This window comes from Glandiceps talaboti, chromosome 16, assembly GCF_964340395.1.
Source record: "Glandiceps talaboti chromosome 16, keGlaTala1.1, whole genome shotgun sequence".
Taxonomy (NCBI): domain Eukaryota; kingdom Metazoa; phylum Hemichordata; class Enteropneusta; family Spengelidae; genus Glandiceps; species Glandiceps talaboti.
In genome coordinates, this window is record NC_135564.1 from 3,358,977 (window position 1) to 3,375,360 (window position 16,384).

Below are 16,384 nucleotides of genomic sequence, written 5' to 3' on the forward strand. Positions count from 1 at the left end.
CCGTGTAAAAAAGTGATTGACAGCTCGTTTTTAGTGCATCACTACAAAATAGTTGATTGATGTCATTTAGAACTGTTTTGTGGACTCACTGAAAAACACAGCAGTGAAATTTTAACAACCAACGTTGATAATTCAGTGTTGAACAAAAAGTCAGAAAATATGGCAATTTGTTGCATGTCAATCAGTGTTAGGAATGAAAGATGTGACCCTTAAGTTAAGGCTGGCTTGTCAGCTCTAACTGATTCAACTTACATCCTATTGTCACCTTTTTGAAAACACATTTGGTTCTATAAGAAATGAACAAGGTACCGGATGTATTGAATGAAAATGAAGTTTTTTTGTTGATTTACCTTCTCTAGAAAAGCGTCATTATTTTTGCATTTATGTAGAGAGGATAAGTATATTATTACATAGATACTTTCAGATAAGGTCAAGTTCTTGTAGATATACAAAAAATGTCAAAAAACGATTTTGATAGATGGCGATATATATATATATATATATATATATATATATATATATATATATATATATATATATATATATATATATATATATATATATATATATATATATATATATATATATATATATATATATATATATATATATATATATATAAAACTTTACACTGAGGTTCTGTATATAAATAATATCATGAACCATACAGTACTAACCCAAATATTTTTAAGAGACTGAGCTCCTCTTCATCGGTGGGTCTCCAGTGTATATATATATGTTGCCACTGTACACCTGGATGTTGCCACTGTACACCTGGGTGTGCCCATTGTACCTCTGAGTTTTTCCTCTGTTCACCTGGATCTTAATTTTCACCATACACCAGATTTTTCTTTCTTATATACTTGGCTGTTTCATCAGTTCACCAGGAAAATTAAAATGTGCACTCTGAAGTTTCTTCCGTACCTCTGGATGTTTTCCTTGTATTCCTGTGTGTTTTCTCTGTTCACCTGGCTATTTCAACCATGCACCATGACGTTTCTGTTAAACATCTGGATACTTTAAAGTCTCTCCTATTTTGTGGATGCAGTGCAATTTTAATTTTGACTAATGCATATTTTAGTTTGTGCCTACAAGTATATGAAATCTTGTGAAATAAACATTATTCTTGTCATATGCAAGCGTTATCAAAATTTTATTTTTTAATGTAACATCCATCTAATTTTATTCACCTTTCATCATTACAGGAGGTATGGCTGCCATCTCAGATCATGTCTTTACAATAGCAAGTTATGTCTTCCAGAAGATGGCTTCTTATCACCATGGTAACGGTGCTCCTGTTGCCAAGCTCTATCACGATACAGATTTCACGGATAAATCAACTCAGGGACCAATCATTAATTTTAATATCATTAAGCCCAATGGGGATTATGTTGGCTATGCTGAAGTAAGTGTTACCATGACAATGAAGCTACATATGTTGTGAACATCCTGTGTGTGCTGTATTTTTGTCTGTAATGTGTCACACGAGGGATGGGATTGAGTTATGATGACACTTTTAGGCAAAGTGTTGATGGTTTGTACTAAAAACTGAAATGGACAGATAATTATAGAATAAAAATGTGCAAAATATAACATTAATGACAAACTTTAGCAGTAAAAGTATCTTATACTGGATATGTGTCTGATTAACCATTGCATGATGAATGTGTGTCCATAGATATTCATTGTCACACACTCATGTACATGATCAAGGAAATGGGTACATACACAAACGTATATGCAGACACACTACATGCACACAAACAAAGATATGCCTGCATGAACAGACACACAGACACACAGACACACACACACACACACACACACACACACACACACACACACACACACACACAAAGATATGCCTGCATGAACAGATACACGTACACAAAGACATGCCGCACTCATGCTTTCACTTTTAATCTTTACACACAACATACCGGTATATGCCCCAGTTGCACACATTGACTCATACATGTATACCCAAACAAATAGGCACCACATACCCATAACCACATGTCACCAACACACATAACCACACACAGACATGGGCTGATGCATAAACTTGGTGACATTTGGGGAGACACGTATATTGACACATAAAATCAGTCAGTTGACCATTTTCAATCATGGCTGACCCTCCTTTATATAAAGCCATACCAACTAGTTTTATTCAGTGCCATAGTTCTGAGATCTTTCAGCCTCAATTTGGTAACTTCCTTGATGCCATCAGATCACCTCATCATTGGATGTCCTCTCCTTCAATTTTTCCCTTCAACCATGCACATGCACACGCACGCGCGCACACACACACACACACACACACACACACACACACACACACACACACACACACAGACACACACACACACACACACACACACGTATGCATGCACACACGCACGCACACGCACGCACACACACACACACACACACACACACACACACACACACACACAATAGTAATTCAAACACATATACCCTGCTACACACAGACAAATACACCCACATACCAGTTGTCAAATATTTCACTCGCAATGTGACACATATGAACACACATTATTCAGTGATGTATAGATATTTTATATAGTTTGTCCAACTCACTGTATGTCTCTGTTTACCAGGGTTCTAAGATTTAGTGTCAAAATGGTTGATTTTACAGTGTACACTTTACAGTACTTGCCATTTCAGTGAACTTAGACAAATACATTTAGATGTTATTCCCAACATTTTTCTTCGTTCAGCCAAGGAAAATACGAGCGACCTAAGGTCACAAGAATTTTCTGGTGGCAAATAACATACCAGAGCCAGTAAAATCAAAGTAAAAATCAGGGAAAGTAATGGCAATTTTGAACGTTTTGACTCTTTGAATATAGCAGAACCAGTGATGTAGACACACGTTGTTGTGACATAGCTGCACATTGTCGTGACATAGAACAACCAGGGTATAAATTCCATATTTTTTGTTCAACTTTGCTTGTGCATGGTATAATGTACTATATGTAGTGTAGAACATGTGATAGTGCTAGATTACAAGGTAAGAATTAATGGAAGAAATAATGATTGTCATTATTCACCAAATTATCACATCATGTATATATTAATTATTATCTGATAATGTATTCATTCTGTTGTCATGGTTACAGGTTGATAAATTAGCAAGTCTGCATGATATTCATCTAAGGACTGGTTGTTTTTGCAACACTGGTGCATGTCAGAGGTTTCTTGGTATGAGTACTGATGAACTGAAAGAGAACTTTGAGGTGAGGAACATGGTCAAAGCTTAGACATTTGATTTGTATGAGTTGTGGTAATAGTAATGGTATTCATATTTAAAGCACTCCCATTCCATATTGGATGTCATAATCACAGTACTGTACTATTACAGTGTATTAGCCTCAGTATGGACCCATAATGACACAAAAGCCTTAGATAACTTCAACTCCCTTTGGAGCATACAACCCATTGCAGCCTCTGTAAGCTTGCATAGAATGATATCCTTCACATAGCAGCCCCTGTCCTACCAGGTCCTCAATTATATAGCTGGGTTGATTGTTTAGGATTATTCACAATAATTTTATAACTTTGTGAATAGCATTATTTTATGGTCTCCAACATATATGGTTTAAGATGAACCCAACATTTTAAAATACTGATTCTCGCTCAAAAATTATGCTATAAGATGATTCTGTACTTACTTCAAGACACAAATTAACATGAAAAGGAAACTATTCAAGTTTTATGTAATGTTTAGATAAAAATGTAAGACATGAATTTGGCTCAAGTACTAGCTTTTATATCTTTGTGGTCTTTCAATGCATTCATCTCTGTTTCCAGGCTGGACATATTTGTGGTGATGACTTTGATCTCATAGATGGCCATCCAACAGGTTCTGTACGCATATCTTTCGGCTACATGTCCACATATCAAGACGCTACAAGATTCTTAGATTTGATTGAAGAGTGTTTCATTGTCAAAGACTGCCAAAATGTTCCCTGTCCGGTACCATCAGAAAATAATGAAATATCCAACATGGAGATCATCAGAAAAACTCTTGTTGCCTTGGAAACTGAAGATAGTGGAGGAAATGAGGAGGAACAAGCATCTGGTAATTTTCCACGAGGAAAAAGCATGGAATCTTGTGAACTAGAAGTAGAAAAAGTCACTTCTGAAAATATGGAAAATAAAGAATATTTCCCCACACAAGAACTGCTACTCCAAGAGAATATGATGAACAGTGATAAGAATACAACTATTAAAGTCACCAATATCTGTTTATATCCTATCAAATCATGTGCTGCTATGGAGGTAAGCAGTCAATTTGATTTAGTCACAAAAATCATCATGTGAGTATTACACATGACAGGAGACATTATCACTATGGCTTTCTAGGTAAAAATATATTGCAATATTTGTTTTGAATTAAGTACTTGTTTCACTTTAATGACTTGAATATTGAGTTTGTGTAAAATATTTAATATTGAGTCTAATATAATAATAGATTATGGAAGTGGAAAGTTGGGTGTGATTGTATTATTGCATGGTAGTATGATTTGAATTTCTAATATAAATAAATTGGCAAGGACAATTAGATATTATTCCCCAATATTTTTCAGCCAAGGGAAATACAAGTAAAGTGACATAAGGGGCCCTTGTCACTACGACTCCCTAGACGAGTAGTGACAACCCTTAGGTCACAAGTATTTTCCGGCTGAATGAAGAAAAATATTGGAGAATAATATAATTATGCCAGTAATATTTTTTTTAAATATGGGAAAGTATTGGCAGTCTTGAGCATTTTGACTCATATTTCAAACACAGCAGAACAATGAGTAGACACACGTTGTCATGAGATAGAATGACTAGAGTATATATGCCATATTTTTTGTTCATCTTGGTGCGTGCATGGTATAATATCTGATATAGGATACCTTTAAAATCACTTCTGTCTTTGAACACATTATCATGATTTCTGGTTTCAGTTTTTGTTTATTTCATAAAACAGCATAATATAATTATCTTTATGACCCAGATATGAGTTTTGTGAACTGAGGTTGTACAGCTGAGATTAGGGCTCAACTTTAAGAGCTCCCCAAAACCGAGCTCCATGATACCCATATCTGGACCATAATGGTTTTATTGTATACCCTATGTAGTGGCACAGAAACATCATTTGAATCACATAATCACATAAATTGATAGTGAAAACATTATTTTCTACTAAAAAATTGTAAAGATGTTGAGAAAAAGTCACCGAACGAATAAATATCAATAAGCACACTTGCCATATTTTGGCAAAGTTGTGATATGGAAAATTATTCAGTTTCGATGCACATGCTCTCCGTTTAATTATATTGGAAGTGATACTGAATATATAAAACTGGAGGAAGACTGTTATGTATAAAAACATCATCATTGTCTTTGATATTGCCATCAGCGTGTTATTAAATGAAATGTAATATCTAATATTATATTCCAGATTTTGACAGCGATAGACATAGCATAAATCTGTGTTCAAATTTCAAGTGTTATTATGGTGAAAATGTCAATCAAACCTTTGATATTGCTTGTGTATAATAGTTAACTGAAATGTCAAGCCTTTGTGTGAGAACCCCTAAACAGATAACGGATAAGTCATCATGAACACTTTGATGAAACTGACATTTGCGATTTGTCCTTGTTTCCTAGGTAACAGAATGGCAGTGCGGACCCCGGGGATTGCTGTATGATAGATCTTGGATGATAGTAAACGAGAACGGAGTTTGTTTGAGTCAGAAGAGAGAACTGAAAATGTGTTTAATCAAACCTAAAGTTGACTTGAACTCCAGACAGTTAATTCTTCAAGCTAAAGGTACAAACATGTAATGTAGTGTCAAATTTAAACATGAATTGGGAATAACACTGATGGAGATTGTTTGTTTGTTGAATTAAGTTAACTTTATAGCTAGGTAACCTGGCACTGTTGTCAATTAGAGACGACTTCCTAACGCCAAGCAAAAATGTTGTTCTGTTGCATAAAGGGAACAGGTTCAGTAACCTGAATTTTAAAACTCACCAACTTAAGTCCAGAATAAAGAGTTCTTCGTTTTGTTTATTTTGTTCCATAAGGGAATGGAACAGGTATGGGTTCAATAACCTGAATTTTAAAGCTCACGAATTCTCCTGTTCTATTTACTTTGTTCCATATTGCATACAGGGAATGGGTTCAGTAACCTGAATTTTGAAGCTCACAAGCTAAAGTCCAGAAAAAAAAAGTTCTTCATTCTGTTTATTTTGTCTACTTTCATTTACAAATGGAATCTATGCACAATGACAAAACTAGTGTGTACGCTGAGTATTAGTATGTGAGGTTATGCTGTGACACAGCACAATCACACATTGACCAACCCTGTGAGTACCAGCTGATAGATGTGGCATGACATGTTGTACCTTAGAGACTGAGCATGCATGAGAAAAAAAGTGACATCACAACCTCCGTAAAGTTGATAATTTATCAAGACATTCAATTTTGAGTATACAGATGTTGAATGTACATGGCAGCCGAGTGTGCCTTCTGACGACAGCTTGACAAAGTTAAATGTTTCAACATAGGTTTACAGCTTGTGTACACGTGTCAGTTGTCTTGATGAAAATTTTAATATTAGGTTATAATGTTGCTTATTGTTTCATGTGTCATTTCTGGTGATAGACATTCTAGGCAAAATTATGGAGTGAAAATTATGAACAAACTTCATCGAAAAAGAACTGAAATTGGTGATGTTAACTGAGTGTTAGCAATTCAGCATAGTTCTGTTGTTTATGACATATTTATATAATAAGTTGTTTATATACTGTAATTTTTAGACATTTTCTAAACATTTTAAAGTGATATTGCTCACAAATATTCTAAACTTTTGAAATATTTACATGTGGTAAACACTATATATTTTGTATAGGTAAATTGGTAAAATGAAGGTGACATTAGTATGTAATATTTGAGGGGTTTCAGAGTACATACTTATATTGTTGGTGAAATGATTGGTTTTAATACCCAATATAAAATTGGTGTAATCAATTGAAAACTATAGCTGTGCATACCTAGTGTCTTTCAAGACCAGTGTGCCCTTGAAGCCAATTTGACGCGCCACTGACGCACACAATTTTTAGTGACACACCAAAATTTGGTGTTCCCCTATCTCTTCCCTATGTGGTGACTCACAAGAAGTGCTAGTGTTTATCACTTTGACCCACAACAACATAATTTGGCTATCATTAGAGGGGACACTCTTCCAGACTGCATTGTGCCCTCCCCAAAGAATTTGAAGAGTCATAATGAGCTGACAAACAAGGAGTGTGACACACTTCTCACAAGAAATGCAGAGACAACCATAATTTGTGCACTTACATGTACATGATTAGCAGTGACAGTGAGTAAGGAAGTGTCAATATATTTAGCCCTTAGGGGGGTACTTCGGCTATTCTTAGCCATCAGAGGTGTTAAGTTATCAGCTTGTTCAATTTATCTTGCAGGGATGGACCCTCTAAGAATACCAATATTTATACATGCTGCAGAAAGTGAAGAGGCTAGGGAGTTCTCAGCCTGTCAAAGTAAAGTCTGTGGAGACAGGTGAGGGTGATAGCGTAGACAAACTGTAAGATACTGTCGTTTTGCCCAAAATCGGCTTCTCAGTGCTATAGGGTGAAATGATATCTCATGTCTTGTAGACTAGTGAGGGTGTAGATGAAAGAATGGAGAGGGTAATGGAAATGTTATTATGACAAAGTTGTACCTTTGTCTTGTAGGATTAACTGTCTGGAGTTCAAAAATGTCAGTTCTTTTGAAAAATTCAGTTTACCCTTTTCTCCAGGATTAGTGATGTACTTAAGGAAAAAATGATTTATAGAGAAAGTGTAAACCTTTCAAATCTAGAGGTATTAAAGTGATATTATCCACAACTTTGCTCTTTTCCACTGGCTTTTAATAGTTTATTTTGTAAGAAAAGTAGCAAATATTGCAAGAAGCATAATATACTACTGCAATAACTCTTAATTCTGACAAACTCTGGAAATCATTCATCCATGTTATCTTTATTTCTCTTGACCCCCCCCCCCCCCCCCCCCCCAAGGAATTTCAGTTTCAAATTTTTGGTAGAATTTGACTCTTGACTGTTAACAGTAATAGTTGATTGTTTTACAACAATGCTCTTTAGGAACTTGAGGTAATATGTGAATAATTATTTAAAATTATAAAATTCTAGACAGTTCCTCTTTAAGTATAACATCAACTGAATGCAGTTATTTTTTTCACAGATTTCAATTTTCAAACTTCTGTAGACTTTTGTGCCATTCAAGTTTCACTTTGTTACAATAGTCATTTTCTACATTCAGAGTCCATGGAATGGATTGTGGTAGTCTGGCAGCCGAGTGGGTGTCATCCATTTTACAACGATCATGCCGACTGATCCAACAAGATATGGAACACAACAGAATATCCAAATTAAAATCTAGTAAGTAAATCGATCAATTCCAAGATGGAGGACTTTATCTTGAGATTTGATCTATGGTAATAATGCCACCATTCAAATATTCCATTTGTATTTTATTTCTGTCAAAGGAAAGTTAATGGAATTTTGTTTTTATGAAAACTGTTATCATTATAACCTGAAATTCAGTGACCCCAAAATGAAAGTTATCAGAGATATGTTATATTGAATTTATGGATAGAGAAAATGAAGACTTGTGTCAATAGAAGTATCTGTTTACATGTTGAAATTAAATTGCGTCTGGGTATATTTGCCGGTTATCATCAATTTTATCATTTGTTCTTCTAGTTACGTGACTTTTTCATTACTTTGGGCCATGTTTTATCAAAAATATTTTACTAGGAAAGTTTTTTTTTTTTGAAGTGGAAGTATTTTGTTACATATACTGACTGCATATCTAGTATTATGTTAAAGTAAGCTGTCTGTGTACACTACTGATATTAATATTGCTTTTGTAAACTTTTCAATGCATGCAAAATCAATACACATTTCATTTTGTATATACCAGTATATATGACAATACAACACATATTTATCATGCATTCATATCAACATTGAAATTTTCACTATTGAAATGCACTGTTAAAATTGTGTGAATTCAGATTTTTTTCATCCACTCACTGTGGAGGTGATTTTAGTGATGAGTCATGTGATCAACCCAGCTCATCAGATTGGCTAACAAGTCCACTGTGTGCAGATTAAAGGTTTACTTTTGCAGTCACAAGATTTCAGTAATGTGTAATATTTCAATAGTTGAAATGTCAATGGCATCCTGTACACATTATATGATGATGATAATGATGATGGTGGTGGTGGTGGTGGTGGTGGTGGTGGTGGTGATGATGATGATGGTGATGATGATGATGATGATGATGATGATGATGATGATGATGGTGATGAAAAATAATCATCAATGTAGAAAATTTCTGACTAAATATAGCAGCGATGTAGCCCGGAGCTGGTAGCAGCAAAAACAACTGACTACTTGGAAACATTTTGCTGGCTACTTTATCAAGAATTTGATTAAAAAATTCTTTGTCAACCAATATATTTCCATTGATGGGCAGATTCATTCATGGGCTCATCCATAGATATTGCAACCTACTTTTCACATTTGACTAGCTACTTTTAAAATTAGCTACATCATGAACTTAGATTACAAAATGTTGTTAGTGCGCAAACTAGTTCTCATATATGGTGTCAAGGATACCAATTAATGATAATTGAAACACGACATGTCAGCATAAATGTAAAAAAAAATGTTGGGAAAGATTCAAGATTGTGAAAAATATTGACTGTATTCAAGTTTTCAAATGTATGTCAGGGTTACCTAATTGATAATAGTGTGCTGTGTCATCATTTCACATTTTGATGGTAACATCAATTTCATACTGAAAAGACACCCCTTTTTTTGTACTTTCAACAGTGGCTGATGGAAGACATTCTTTGTCACTAGCCAACGAGTCTCAGTTCCTACTGATAAACAGAATCAGTGTGTGTGATCTCAAGCAAAGAATAAAGGAAAAGTATGCTGCCATGGATACCGATGGAGATCATAGGTTCTGCCTGGATACAGATTCTGATGTGGAAAATTTGATAGGCCGTTTCCGTGGCAACTTTGTCATTGATGGCGGCATTCCATATGATGAAGATAGGTGGATTAAAGTCCAAATTGGAGAAATGACATACAGGGTAATATTTAGTTGTACTTAGAGACATGTAACACAGCAGGTTTTTATAGATATCAGTACTACTGTGATTTCCTGACAATTTTAATTAGAATCACACTGTTAATTATTTGTATGCTGTGCTCTGTCAATTTCCAGCATCACTATAAATGTTTTTATTCTATGCCCATAAATATCTGACATGGGAAAATGTTCATGGATTTCTTGGACTTGGACAAACATACACAAATAAACCCAATATATCGTGTGTGTGTGTGTGTGTGTGTGTGTGTGTGTGTGTGTGTGTGTGTGTGTGTGTGTGTGTGTGTGTGTGTGTGTGCATGCATCCATGTGTGCATGCATGTGTATGTATGTATGTATGTATGTATGTATGTATGTAAGTATGTATGTATGTATGTATGTGTGTGTATGTGTGTATGTATGTATGTATGTATGTATGTATGTATGTATGTATGTATGTATGTAATTGTGTTTGTGTATATGTATATATGTATTTAAGAATGTATGTGTGCATGAGCGTGTATATATGTATTCCTGTCTACCTGTACGTACTACCTACATATATGTACATATGTATGTACATGTGTATTTACATATTGTATGTATTTATATTATTCATGCATATGTGTGTTTGTCTCTAATTTTGGTGAAAAGACAAGAAAAAAGTATCTTGTTTTTGTCAAATATTTTGACAGCAGTAAGTCAAAAACACCAAAGTTTTACATTCTCTGTTTTAAGAAATGGAAGATAACTCAACGGTAAAATCATGATTTCTCTGCGCTTTTTTTCAGTCTGGGGGTTTATGCAGTAGATGTCAAATGGTTTGTATCAATCAGGAAAATGGAGAGAGAAGTAAAGAACCATTGACAACACTAGCAACATTTCGTAATAGAAAGGTGGGTGATTGAGTCATAACTACCAGTAATAACAATTATCAAATGTTAGATATTTCTCACATCAGTTCATCTTCGGCCTGGAATCCAGTCAAGTGGGAATTTTTCGGCTCTCACCTTTTCCCCTACAATCTAGCATGTCGCTAATGTCCTTTCACTTATTGAAGCTTTGGCCAGAAAGAAGGAGCAAATTCTGATTGGATTTTTAATTTTTTTTTAGATTGACATTATGAATATTAATGAACCCATCAAGTGGGGTGAAACATTGCTATGGGAACATTACTATGGGAACATTGTTATGGGAACGTTGTTATGGGAAATTGCAATCTAATATTTAGGTTTGAATACATAACCATCAGCAAAATACCAGGCATGGTAGAGGAAGGGCACGAGCCAAAAATCCCAACACAATTGGATTCTAACTTACAACTTGTCCCATTTGTGAATTTTTGTTTAAAACAGCATGTCAGTTCTTTCTTGGCATATAGGCCTATAGTATGTACTGAATACACATGCTAAAATATGTGTAAGGATGTGTCAATAATTCTTGGCATATGACTCATGTCATCAGGCTATGTGGTCATCCAGGTGGGATGTACATATTTATTTTGTTGTACTAATTAAAGGTATCTAATACTAACTGATATTTTTTTTCAAAATGTCAAGATTAGTGTCACTTTTGTCTGTCACTGATGATGGAGTGATGACAGCTACTGGACAGTTACTGAATGAGAGAAAGATATTATTTGTAGTGTTAAACTTAAAAGTAGTCCTATTACGTGCAAGTTTGTCACTGTTTCATTATTTCAAGCTGAAAACAGCCACATACCTGAACAGTCCTGTAGTAACTATAGCATGTCTATTATCATGGTTGTGTGTGCAGGACTGTCCTTTGCTGTTCGGTACAGTACTGCAATTTAATAACTGTCCTGTGCAGTTCTGTCACTTGTGCTGTATGTGTATGTATTTGTATCTGTATCTGTATCTGTATCTGTATCTGTATCTGTATCTGTATCTGTATCTGTATCTGTATCTGTATCTGCATCTGTATCTGTATAAATACTGGAAACTAGCTCACTACTGAGCAAAATTTTTCCAGGGTAAGTGAGTGTGCTCAGTCATTAGTCCCTGACTATGTCATATACATCCCCTTCAGCCCTGTCGTTTTATATTTTCGAGTATAGTCAAAACTTAATTTCTTATTATTGCCAAATTTTGTCTTAGATTAAAGTTGTACTAGCTCTATCTGGAACATTTTGTGAAAACTGTTTTGTTAGATATTATTACTTTCAAGAATTATCATATACACTGCACAGTTATCTCCTGTGGGTGAATATATTTGTGTAGTAGTACACATAGTATGGTGCTATATACCCACTCAAATTTGTATTTTTGCATTCACACCCAAAAATCACCACCCCGAATGAATTATGATTTCAACTCATTACGAACAATATACTACTTATAGATAAAATAGACCTCTAATTGACACGTACAGTGGCCAATTTGTTGATATATTTTACAATTTTAGTGAATATATTGTTGGTTGTCTGATTGAAAAAATAATAGTCAGTTACAGCTAGTGCAGGTTTTAATAAGCAAAACAACTCATACCTCTGTAAGGGTGACTGTGAGACTACAGCTCACACACAACAAATGTTATGTACAAACAGTACATCATAAACACTGCTAAATTACCATTTTTAAATGTACATTTAATATTATTTCTTATTTTAGGTTCCATTTGGGATCCATTTATTTACATGCCAGGAAGATTCCAGTACTACATGGATCAGAGTGGGAGATCCAGTCATTCCTTTGGAGACAAGGACCAGTGATGATTGATGGGAAAACAAATTTGAATAACAAAATAAGCACCAATGATTGGTGGAGAATTTGCATAACAAATGAACTTCTGATGATTGATTGCTGATATAATTTACATAACAAATGAACTAATGATGATTGATGGCTGGAATAATTTACATATCACAGGCAATACTTGTATTTGATTGTCATGATGATTTACAAATCAAAGATATTTTAATTAAATTGAAATATTTTTGATACATGTTACTACACTTTTTTTATTGTATAAGATATCAGATCTAAATTGGTACTGTTAATTATCTTAAATACCTTGTCTTGCCATTATTTTTTTAAAACACAAAGCTAAAAATAGAAATTTTGTCTAAAACTAGTATCTCCCTTGATCTTGAAAAGTCAATGATCAGTTTTTGTTGGATCTAAATTGTCATCCTTATCTCAACCCATTTCTATGCCACCATAACCATGCACCTTCTTTCTTGTGGAGTATACCTTTCATCCTGTGTACTATTTAATTGCTAATTAATTACAAGTTAAGTACTGTGAGAACTCTGACAAAGTAGAAGAACCGTAAGGAGAGGGTGACAACCCAAATTGTATGTTTTTTGACGTTGGTTTTAAGATTATGCAACATTTGTTGAGTCAAAAAAAGATGCAATTGTAACTACTCTCCCTGTAACATATTTTTGCCACAGTTGTTAGCAGTCAGTTATGGTAGTTTTAATGTCTGATCACAGTACACTGATTACATACACCCACTGTGAACAGACAGTAAAATTACTGCAACTATTTGATACTATAACTCTAGTAATTAGATGGTGCAGGTAGGTTGACTTTCATTGTACAACTAGTCTGAATATAAAATTACAATTTCTTGTAAGTAGAATTAGTGGAGACAAGAAGATGAAGGTGAGAGATTAGGTGTGATGATGATGATGATGATGATGATGATGATGATGATGACAAAGTTGAAACATGAAATGCTATTATTGGCAATAATTAAACTACAGATAGCTGTATTTTATACACAAGGGATAGTACAAATTCTACAAAAATTAGCCTGAGGTACTATTATATTGAGTTTGTATGATGTCAAACTAAAGCTGTGAAGTATATTAAAGGTGCACAGTCTGTAGCTTTATGGGTTTTGTTAGTTATTTTTTTTCATCCTGAAATAGTTTTATATACACGTAGCCCCAACTATGTGAAGTATTCTATTCAGAATAGGTGTACAATGAAAATCAACCCACCAGCAATATTGCCACTGTTGTTTATCAGACAGTTTCAGTTAAAGGGACATAGTCTGTAGCTGTATGGTTTTTTGGTAGTTACTTTTTTTCTCAAATTCTTATTTTATTCCAACTACTAAAACATGTTATGTCCAAGAACTGGTAGAACTCTCACCAGGAATTTTGATATGATATGAAAATTTTATCATGACATAATACTTTGGTTACCAATAAATTGAAAAATGCACCATATTCCCAGTTACTAAGCCTCTTTATGCAGACTTCTATTGCATTATGTCAGTACCAATTTTCCTCAAATAAGGTTCTATTGTGTGCTATGTCAGTGTATTTTTGTGCCTCGACTCACACACCATGCCATTTTTTAAGTCATGTTCAAAACTTGAGTAGTTATTTATAAAATGTCAGGACCCTAGAGGTGTTAATATTGGTATTCAGTAGACATTGAAATCAAATCAATCCTTGAGTGTAATCCAGTGAGTCAAATTACAACTAACTATGTATTCAAATAGAGAAGACATCCTCTCAGGGCGAGATAAAACATGATGAATTTTGATTTAACTGTCACTTTTTATGAGACAACGCAAACAAGTAGACAAGTGCAATATTCTTGATAAAGTGAGTTTGTCAACAGTAAAGCATACTAATTGTTAATATTGGCAAAGCTAACACACAAACTAAAACAGTGACAGTTTGATGTATGCTGTAGACAGAGGTTGATGTAATCATACTGATGGTAGAGAAGTAACAGCAATGATATAATTACACACACAGTAGGGTGGCATCTCTTATAGCAAGTTTTTCTCAAGTAGCCACACATTCAACCTCACTCAATATCTACCCAGGGTGATTACACCCACATAACTAAGATGCCCACTGATTTAATCTACCATGCAATACTTTTAGGTTGTGTTTTCCTAAGTCTTTTCATTTTTCTGAAGTAATTATTTTAAGGGTATTGAATGAAAATGAAGATGGTGTTATGGTTTTAGAACCCTGAAAGGATCAATTTATTTCTTGTATACTGTGGCAATAATTCATTATGGTAAAATGTGTTGTTTTTATTTTCTTACCACCTTCTAGGAATGATATGTGCTACCTTTTTTTATTGAACAAAAGTATCACATGGAGAATATATTGTTCATGGTTCCAAGAATCAATAGGACAGTAGAATATAGTTACTTTGGAATGATAAATTTGAAATGAATGCGATCTTTCCAATTTATCGTTCCAAAGTAACTATATTGTACAGACCAACAGTATTTAAAAATTTGAAAATTTGTAGTAATATTTTACATTTGTGAAATGAATGTTATGGATGATATTTTGGTGAAGAAATAAAATAGATAATTATATTCATGCTGTGTTGATTAATTTCATCTCTGGATACTTGTATTAATGTAATTTTAACAATAGAGTAGGTTTTAGCACAACTGAACTGAGGTGTTCATACTCAATGTATTTTTACTTGTTTGCGTGTGCGTGTGCGTGTGTGTTTGTGTTTGTGTTTGTGTTTGTGTTTGTGTTTGTGTTTGTGTTTGTGTTTGTGTTTGTGTTTGTGTTTGTGTTTGTGTTTGTGTTTGTGTTTGTGTTTGTGTTTGTGTCTTTCTGTGTGTGTCTGTGTCTGTGTCTGTGTCTGTGTCTTGTTTGTGTCTGTGGTGTTTTCTGCTGCACTTTTACTTACTTAGATCATGAAAGTATGGCTGCAGAGCACACCAAAGCGATTGTTCAAAAACCCAGAGTATGCCTCACTGGTACTGACATGCCACAGAGTATAAACTTTGATATTAGCCTTAGTGCGACATTCACTCTAGTGAGTTTGTACATCAATATTGTAACAAAGAAAGGTAGGTGTGAAAATCTCATCTCGTAAAGTGGTCTCGCTTTTAAAATAATACATTACTGACATATCTATACCCCATACAAATACTTTATCTTGATTTCTGTGCCTGAAAATCAAACTATAGCTTATACGAAGACATATTGCTTTTAATAGATGTAAGTGCATCTTACCTATCTCTCTAAATGTGAAGTTCTCTCAGAACTCTGAATAATTGAAGTCATGGTTTATTTTCAATGATTTATCTCAGAAATGATCAGAGCATAAGCTAAATTCAAATACAATCCTTTTCAGTAAAAGTAATGCATGCCAGATTCTAAATATTCTAAATATAAATTTCACTCAGAAATAAAAATTATTGAACTCG

At 34.1% G+C, this 16,384-nt stretch overlaps 1 protein-coding gene across 1 annotated transcript in view; it reads left to right on the forward strand.

Annotated features, from left to right (window-relative positions):
- LOC144447671 (molybdenum cofactor sulfurase-like) overlaps nt 1-12,948 on the forward strand; it is a 28,221-nt gene extending 15,273 nt beyond the window's left edge. The window contains exons 5-13 of the mRNA XM_078137748.1: nt 1,206-1,405; nt 3,147-3,263; nt 3,838-4,308; nt 5,689-5,851; nt 7,510-7,606; nt 8,368-8,486; nt 9,949-10,214; nt 11,002-11,106; nt 12,841-12,948. Of these exons, the coding sequence (XP_077993874.1) occupies nt 1,206-1,405; nt 3,147-3,263; nt 3,838-4,308; nt 5,689-5,851; nt 7,510-7,606; nt 8,368-8,486; nt 9,949-10,214; nt 11,002-11,106; nt 12,841-12,948 (1,646 nt within the window). The remainder of the gene's footprint in view (nt 1-1,205; nt 1,406-3,146; nt 3,264-3,837; nt 4,309-5,688; nt 5,852-7,509; nt 7,607-8,367; nt 8,487-9,948; nt 10,215-11,001; nt 11,107-12,840) is intronic.
- The last annotated feature ends 3,436 nt before the right edge of the window (nt 12,949-16,384 follow it).